Raw genomic sequence first — 8,206 nt, 5'->3', positions numbered from 1 at the left:
ACACTTCTTATCGTTTAATATGATGATAAATCCATAATAATGGCTTGTGTTATCGCAGAGTAACATTTGTTTTCTTTACAAAAAAGAAACCCATATACATGACATATTTAAAGATCGAAACGTGACTTCTGAGTAAAATTCCAAGTGCATCCGCCATTCATTTAGGGGGTGTTTAGAAGAATACAATTGATTTGAGCTAACACAATATCACATAATTTATTAGCTTTGCTGTTTTACACTCCATCACTTGATCACCAAACCACATGTTCCTCTAGATAAGTAAATTAATTCTGAATTTTTTTTTAGAGGATAACAATAAAATCTCAACCAACCACTATCACAATCTTCATTCCAATCTGTGTCTATCATTTAATAAAACAAAAAGGAAAAAAAAACTTGATTTATCCCAAAAAATTAAAGATAACTCCATGACATTTTTCTTTGTGGATAATCTTTTAATGGTCAATTAAGAACATTTTTAGTATTAAATAACCAAAGGGAATATAAGGCTGTCCGACACCTAAGTTTAGGTGTGGAACCCCTCACATACTAATATTTTATTATTTCTTTTTTTATAAATAAATGCATGGGTCCTATGATTTTTATGGATTAAAAAAACAATATAAGAATGTTCCACACTTAAGCTTAGATACCCGACAACCTTATATTCTCATCCACATATATCAAACTTCTAAGTTGTCTCATTTGAATACACACAATGGACAACTTGAAAATTAGATGCACTTCGAAATATAAAAAGTTGATACACTTTTATAATGACTGTCAAATTCATTCGATGGTTAGGCCGATTAATTGATTTAAGACCTAAGATGGTTCACAAGTGTCGGAGTGTGATCTGTACGGCTATCCGAATATTAGATCGATAGACTTATTGTCAAAAAACCACAGCAATCCGTGCTCACATTTATAATAATGTTGCGTTAGTTTAGTTTGAAATTCCAAAAAATGTACAACAATATATAGTGTCAAATTCGGAGTAAAAAAAAGGAGAGCTGTGCCCTATGTTTCCAAATAAACTGCAAGGTATAAGCTTCCTAAAAGGAACAAAAAATAGAAAATAGCTAAAAAGTTCAAAAACTAAATAGAAATACCTAAAAAAATCAAGGTGATAACCTTTTATGTTACATAGCTAGCTGACCACATGACACTTTGAAGATTTGAGATGGTGTCATGGGTTGTGAACTTTGTAGCCAAACACTCTGGGAACATATTTAGGATTGTCCAACGGTGTATTTTCCCGTTTCAGGTGTTTATACGTTAGCAGGAACAGGTGAGGGAACGTTGATCCAAAATACGCTCCATCAAGCTCTACTAGCTGTTAAAGAAACATTGCAAGATCTCATATAAAATACTAGTTGATTATGCTTTTAGTTTTGTATTCAATGAAGTTCAAATGTTCTTAAAATCAACTATTTTACTGATGTCATTATGGCAGACAATTGTAACAACAGATTTATGTAAAATTAGAAAACTGCAAACTGTAATGAAGGATACTGTCTTGAAACTTGGATCCAGGGTTATAAATATCGTGACATCTGGGACAGTAAAGTTTTACATTGCTTTGACCACAATGATCCGATTGGCCAATAGGAAGACAACACTCAGCACAGCAGTAGGTCCTTGGGCAATAACCAAATTCCGAGAGTTTGTACTTCTTGAGCTGTTACAAAAGATGCATTGTCTCAGATTAATTGAATTAAACTTTGTAAGTCTGTGGTATGTTTAATACCACATTTAGATAATGATCATCTGATTTTTGCTAATCAGTTTCTAGTATTTGGGTACAGTGAAACTGGTTATTGCGTTTCAAATTGCAGACAAAAAGTTTAGGGTACTCTTTTTAGGAATAGCTGCAACATAACTGATTCTGATTTCGTGATTATTTACCAAATCTTTTAACTAAACAGATTTGTCAAGCACTTAAGCAACTGATTACCTGACCATTAAACTTACAAAAAGGAAAAACAACACATCCAAACACATAACTATTTTTCATGCAGCCCATTCTAATTTGATTATTTACGACGACAACAACACCACCTAATCCCACCAATATGGGTGTATAGAGAGGGAAGATACGCTCCTACCCTAAGGTAGAGAGACCACTTTTTGAAAGACCGCCAGAATGCTGATTATTTCACATTGTATAATCTATTTATAATTGGAATGCTAGAGACCCCTAAGATTAAAGTTTAAACTCTTACCATGGCACCCAATCCGTTAGTTGTCAAGATGAATCTTGCATGTATTAGACCATAAAGCATCTCTGCCGCTGACTCAATATCTTCAACTTGTTTCTCTGAAACTTTATCATCTGCATATACATACAATTTAATTCCACATCTATGTTATAGACGAAACACAAATGTAGGAAAAGAGTTTCACCATCAGAGGACTCGATATCCAATATCAAGTCAAGTGCATTATCATAATCTGGCACTAGCTTGCTCAAACCACATAGATTAAAGTCATCTTGGATATAATCCTCATCAACTTCACATAAAAACTCATTTCCACGTAGTCTACAAAACCATGAAATCCAAGACTTTTCCTCTCCACCTGATCCACCTGCATCTGACTCCTTACTGTCTGTTTCTGAATCTTCCATTGCATTTTCCTCTACAAAATATGTAAAGAAACTATGCCAGATTAGTATTCAGAAGCCTTATAGTGCTCACGCTTCAAGTTCAAGGTAGAAATTTTGCCCATTTTACTAATGAATGGGTCGATTCCCATTTTCTCTAACGGATTAAACCGATGAATTCTAACTAACTAGCTTGAAGGAAAACGTATCAAACATTGCTCGGAGTGTATTTTTGGTGCATAAAATCTCCTGTATCATACTATCTAGAAACTAAACTGGTATCAAGACAATAATTGCATATAAAAAATAGAGAAAAATCGTCCCACGTCAACCAACACTGACCCGTTTTCAACCCGCCTGACCCATCCATAGCGTCACCTCTACTAAAAATGCGTAAATATGAGCATGATAAAAAGTAATGAGACTATCCTGTCAGATTGAAGCAAATGACTTATCTATTGTGACCATGTATAGCAATAGGGAAACAATAAACAGAACCACGGCGCTAGCTAATTTTATCGAAATAACTACAAAATGGTTACAGTTAAATTGTTGTTTAACATGGTTAAATTATATGATAAAGAATACAAAATACACACATTATATATAGAATGTCTTGTTTAAACCATCTTTTTGTAGCCATATGAAACCAGCTTATACGCAAGAAAATAATCCTCACCTAGTGTCAACAAATATCCTCACAGACATGCAAATAAAACAGAAACTTAACATGTATTAATTCTAACAAGTACAAAAGAAAAGAAAGATAAAGCTAAAAGGGGGAAATATAATATTTGTATTTACCTTTGGTGTATTTGTTATGATGTTTTTGGTTCAAATTTAGTGGTCTGGAGCTCATGGCAGTTCAAAGATGTATGGGAATTAAGGTTTATGTTGGAAAAAGAAGTATCTTCAATTCATTGTTGTTTAAGTTAAAATTTGATTGGTTAGGGTTTGAGTGTGTGTGGAATAACTGTGTGAAAACCAAGTGGTGTAAATAATAATAATAATATAATATTAATGAAGTATATTGTATAGAAATAAACTTGGTGGTATTTTTAGCTAATTTTTCCGTTATCTGAGTTGGAACTTGGAAGTGTGTTAAATGTACATCACATAACTTTTGAAAGTATATAACAAAACTGGAATACAAATCACTGTATATAACTCCCACCTTTCCTTTTTGCTTAGTCGTTCCACTTCTTTCAAAGAAATCCGTTTCTTCTCAACCAAACTAGCAGATGGGCTCGAGTTACTCATAAAACTTACAACAAGCCAAGCTTGAACTCACACAAATTGAACGAGCCAATCTACCTCGTTTTCTACTTCAGTTGTGTACATGTAAGTTCTACATGTCAAAGACAACAAAATACAAACAGCCAAAACATGACACATGTTTGTTATAGTAATGCATACTCTAGTATAGATACATGTTTCACCACAGATCAGTCAACCACAGGAAGAATACCATCAATCACAATGTTATCTCAGGTATAAACAAAACCATGCTTGAATATTCCCACAACCGAAAACATAGTTTGATGGAAGATTTCAAAGATCATAACTAATTACACTAGTTTAACTACAGTTACTGATATACATAGCCAGAGACCTTGCTTTTCAAACATCAGCAAAGTATTTATCTTCGGCATCATGATTAGCTTCCCTCATCCAGTGATCGTCTAATGTCACATCTTCATCTATAGTTGAGTAATTAAAATGTTGATCATCTTCACCTGCAAGAAACTTCTGCTGCATCACATGAGTAAATTGGTCCATCCGATCCTGCATCTCCTCAGCTGATAAACTAGTTGCCTCTGGAAGGACCTAAAACAACAAATGTATGCCATGTCAAGAAAGTTTTGCATATGGGGAACATTTAACAGACAAAAGGACAAGGAACCACATATTAAACACCAAGCATTATGAAGTTATAATGTCCATATAGAAATATTGTTGAACCTACATGCACCCCATCCTTAAATTTTTAATTTACTACGCCTACATGCACCCCATCCTTAATATTTTTTCCCCCTACAAATCCACAAGTTTCTCGAGGCTTTTCTTCATTATAATATTTAACATTCCATATCCTAGAGATCATGATGAAATACACATTTGGCCATTGCGAAGTACAGCAAAGCAATATAAATATATATATTTCTATACAGCATAACTTGCACAAATGATTTTTTCATCATAAGGTTCTGATGTGGCTATCAAGCTACCCAACTTCAAATGTCTTCATAGGCTCCCATGATATATCATTGGCAACAATGCCACTATATAAAGACTAGTATGATTGTTACCATTAAAGCCGAAGCACGCATTAATATATGAAGGATATGTCAATAAGTAACTTTCACTACTGGTGAGTAATTATTAAAGATTATTGTGACTTCTTAATTATCAATTTATCATAACCATAAAGAAAATAATTACCTTTTGTTGATGCATCCCTTCAACATTGACATCACCATGATTCTCTTCTTCCACTTCATCTTCTTCCTCTTCGTCCTCCTCCTCTTCATCTGACTTTCTCTCATTCCCCACCCATTCCCTTTCATCCACGCCTAATCTCTGTTGCTCACTCCTTATCTTCTCCACCAAAAGATCATCATCTGCCCTCCTCAACAATGTCTCTGACCACCTCTCCCCGGGCCTAGACATGCGTCTTTCACTTTGGTCTTGGAATTTCCCAACAAACTCATGGTGCAGGTAGGGTTCTCTATCCCGCATCGCATCTTCAGAGAAAAAGTTCCCATCAAACATTAACCTATCCATGTATGCGCGTCTCCTATTCTTAACCTTTGCAGATCTCGTCTTCACATCCTCCAATGTTGGACTAATCAAACTCCGAAGATGGTTTAGATGCCAATTAATTTCATAATCGTCACTTAATATATCAAATTCCTTAAGCTCCTCCAATGTTAGCAGGGATCCATAGCGCTCTGTAAATGCATTGGATGATTAAGACAAATGTATACAAATAAGTAACAGTTCTTCGGAGTAACTAACTGATTTCAGTAATCAGATATATCAAACTTACAAGCATAAAAGAAAAACAAAATCAAGGAATCGAACTATTCAAGAATATATTGCCTAAGAGCATGAATCCCGAACTATTCATTGTTTATAAAAAGTGTTCATGATCAGAAGGATACCCCTTCAAATATCTTTTCAATCACTTAGCAATTTGAATCCTTCTAATTATGTGAAACATCCAACCTATGACAAAGGAGAGGATATATTTCAACATAACATGACCCTTTTGGTCATCAAAGACACATCGACAAGAGATTCTAAGCCACTCAAAAATTAAGCTAGCAAAGGAGGTGTCTTGACAACGTTTATTACTCTGAAAACAACCACAACGCATGCTAAACATGTTAACCATTCTATCAATGAGCGTAGGAAAAATGCAAAATGTTTTGGTTGTAATCTCACATATGAAGTCACTTAACGTTCACTAGACATGGGTATAGAGATGATAGAGAGCATGTTAGTTAGATAACTATGCACAGGTTTTTAAATGTAGACTGTTAACTTGAATATGGTTATTTTTGGACAAAAGGTTGCACATGTTGAGCTTGTATTACCACGCCATTTACACAAACCTTCTAGTTTTTGGCAGGCTCACACAGTCACTATCTAAGATGTTAACATAATCTGATCACAGCAAAAGAATTGAATGATTTGCAAGATAGAAAATAACTAGCAAAAATCAATAACGATTCTGAGAGAAATGCCTTTTTAAGCGGCAAGTTACCTACCATCCTTCTAACAATCCCATCTTTTCTCATCCCTCAAACAGGTTACACATTTTAAGATAGTGACTATGTGAAACAATCATTATAGTCATAGGTATTTCTAGAAATGGGTTGTAACAACTTCACACACTTGCGCGCGCATATGCAAATCTCATTTCCAAATTTCTGGTATCCATATTAATTAGCAGGCTCACTTTCAAAGGCACCTTTCATTCAACTAACTATCTAACAATTTCTCCAATGACTTTGAATTCACATCCAAGAAAAAATCACGCTGACAATTTATACTTACAAAAATCTCCTATGCCCGTCAAACTACTAAAATGTTTGCATCATCCATACAATCATCACAAATATATTCTAGCCATTTTACCACGTGGTATCAAGAGCTTTACAAGTCTATTGTGTGTTCATTGTTAGCACTTAGCAATATTATGGCAGAAAAAAATAAAAAATAAATGTAGGCTACATGGTTTTGGAGAGAACCGGATAAACCTTTGAATCATGTAAACATTTTCGCAATAAAGTACTAACCCTATATATTGTCTTAGGGCTACACAAAATCTTTAAATGGCATAAAACAAAGAAACATGCATATATAATGCATCAATCGTAGAGTCAAGAATATAGAGTGTACGTAAAAATCTTTGTTGCCACTCCAATAAAGGCGATTAAAATTAGAGTCAAGAATATAGAGTATGTGTAAAAATTTTGTATCTTTTTGAGACAAGAAATATGCATTTATAATGCGTGAAAGGTTACAGCCTTGGGTGAAAAGGTGTACCATGAATGGTGTCATCCCCCGACGAATAGGTGCGTATATCGCACCAAACCAACTAACACAACCCTTGGCTTTAATAAATTTATTTTTAATAAATTATACAACATTAACTTCTGACTTTGGTACCAAGTAAGTAACTTTATATCATACTATATTGTTTTGTTGATAACTAGATAAAAGGCGAGCTTATGTCCTACGCTTCAGCTCGTTTATTAATCGAACTACAAGTTCTATGATATGAATCACTCTAACTCGACTAAAATCGAGGTTTTAACTAGTCGGGCTCGAGAAGTTCATGACTAGCTTGGCTCGTTTACAATCCTACCTAACCTAAACAATAACTATCAAGTTCTAACTTCTAACCCTTCAAAATTAACCAACCAGTAGAAAAAAACAAACAAACAAACAAAACGAGGCAGAAAATAAAAAGGTAAAAAGAGAGAGAAAAGTAAAAAAAGAAATTACCTAAAAAAACGGGGAGGTTGCGGTTAAAAAGATCCTGAATGATGGATTTACGTTGGGAAGGATCGATAGCAGAAGATTGTTGAGCCCTTGGAAAATATAGGTTTTCAAGATGCGATAATCGTTCAGTTATCGATTCCGTTATCGTCTCCGATATCGTTACACCGTTAACCGCCATTCGCAATTAAAACTTTTTAACCCTTCCGTTGTTGTATCATCATCATCAGTATCATAATACCATTTATATACTGATTTAATTTAAAGTCGGTTTGAGATTTTCTTCCTTTTATTATGATTTTTATTATTTATTTTTTTTTGTAAAAGACACGTGCTAACCACGTGATATCCAAAATTATGTTACGGGTGTGTTTGATAGAGGGGTTTCAAGAGAGCGTTAAATTATTATTATTATTATTATTATTTTTTCAAATACCGCTAATTAAGCAATTACCAAATGGGGAAATGGTAGGTACTTCAACATTAAGAAGAAAACATAATCTACTTTTGCCTCATGAAATTCATGAAATGTACATATTAAATCCCCGATATGTAAGAATAGCAGTACCGCAGTATCTATGTTTTCTACTT

At 34.1% G+C, this 8,206-nt stretch overlaps 2 protein-coding genes across 2 annotated transcripts; both read right to left on the bottom strand.

Moving 5' to 3' along the window:
• Positions 1-967: 967 nt before the first annotated feature.
• On the bottom strand, positions 968-3,609 carry LOC122602344 (casein kinase II subunit beta-1-like). Its single transcript, XM_043775041.1, has 5 exons — positions 3,410-3,609; positions 2,407-2,640; positions 2,226-2,335; positions 1,516-1,681; positions 968-1,329 (listed from the first exon to the last, which is right to left on the bottom strand). The coding sequence occupies exons 1-5, from the start codon at positions 3,462-3,464 to the stop codon at positions 1,190-1,192; spliced, it is 705 nt and encodes a 234-aa protein (XP_043630976.1). The 5' UTR covers positions 3,465-3,609; the 3' UTR covers positions 968-1,189.
• Positions 3,610-4,099: 490 nt separating this feature from the next.
• LOC122602343 (coiled-coil domain-containing protein 97) lies at positions 4,100-7,880 on the bottom strand. The gene is made up of 3 exons (XM_043775040.1): positions 7,622-7,880; positions 5,048-5,556; positions 4,100-4,432 (listed from the first exon to the last, which is right to left on the bottom strand). Exons 1-3 carry the CDS (start codon positions 7,794-7,796, stop codon positions 4,226-4,228), a joined length of 891 nt encoding a protein of 296 aa, XP_043630975.1. The 5' UTR covers positions 7,797-7,880; the 3' UTR covers positions 4,100-4,225.
• Positions 7,881-8,206: the final 326 nt, after the last annotated feature.

Source organism: Erigeron canadensis, chromosome 5 (genome assembly GCF_010389155.1).
Source record: "Erigeron canadensis isolate Cc75 chromosome 5, C_canadensis_v1, whole genome shotgun sequence".
NCBI classification, from domain to species: Eukaryota; Viridiplantae; Streptophyta; class Magnoliopsida; order Asterales; family Asteraceae; genus Erigeron; species Erigeron canadensis.
Note: the sequence above shows the minus strand (reverse complement) of the source record. Positions and strands in the feature narration are given on the sequence as shown.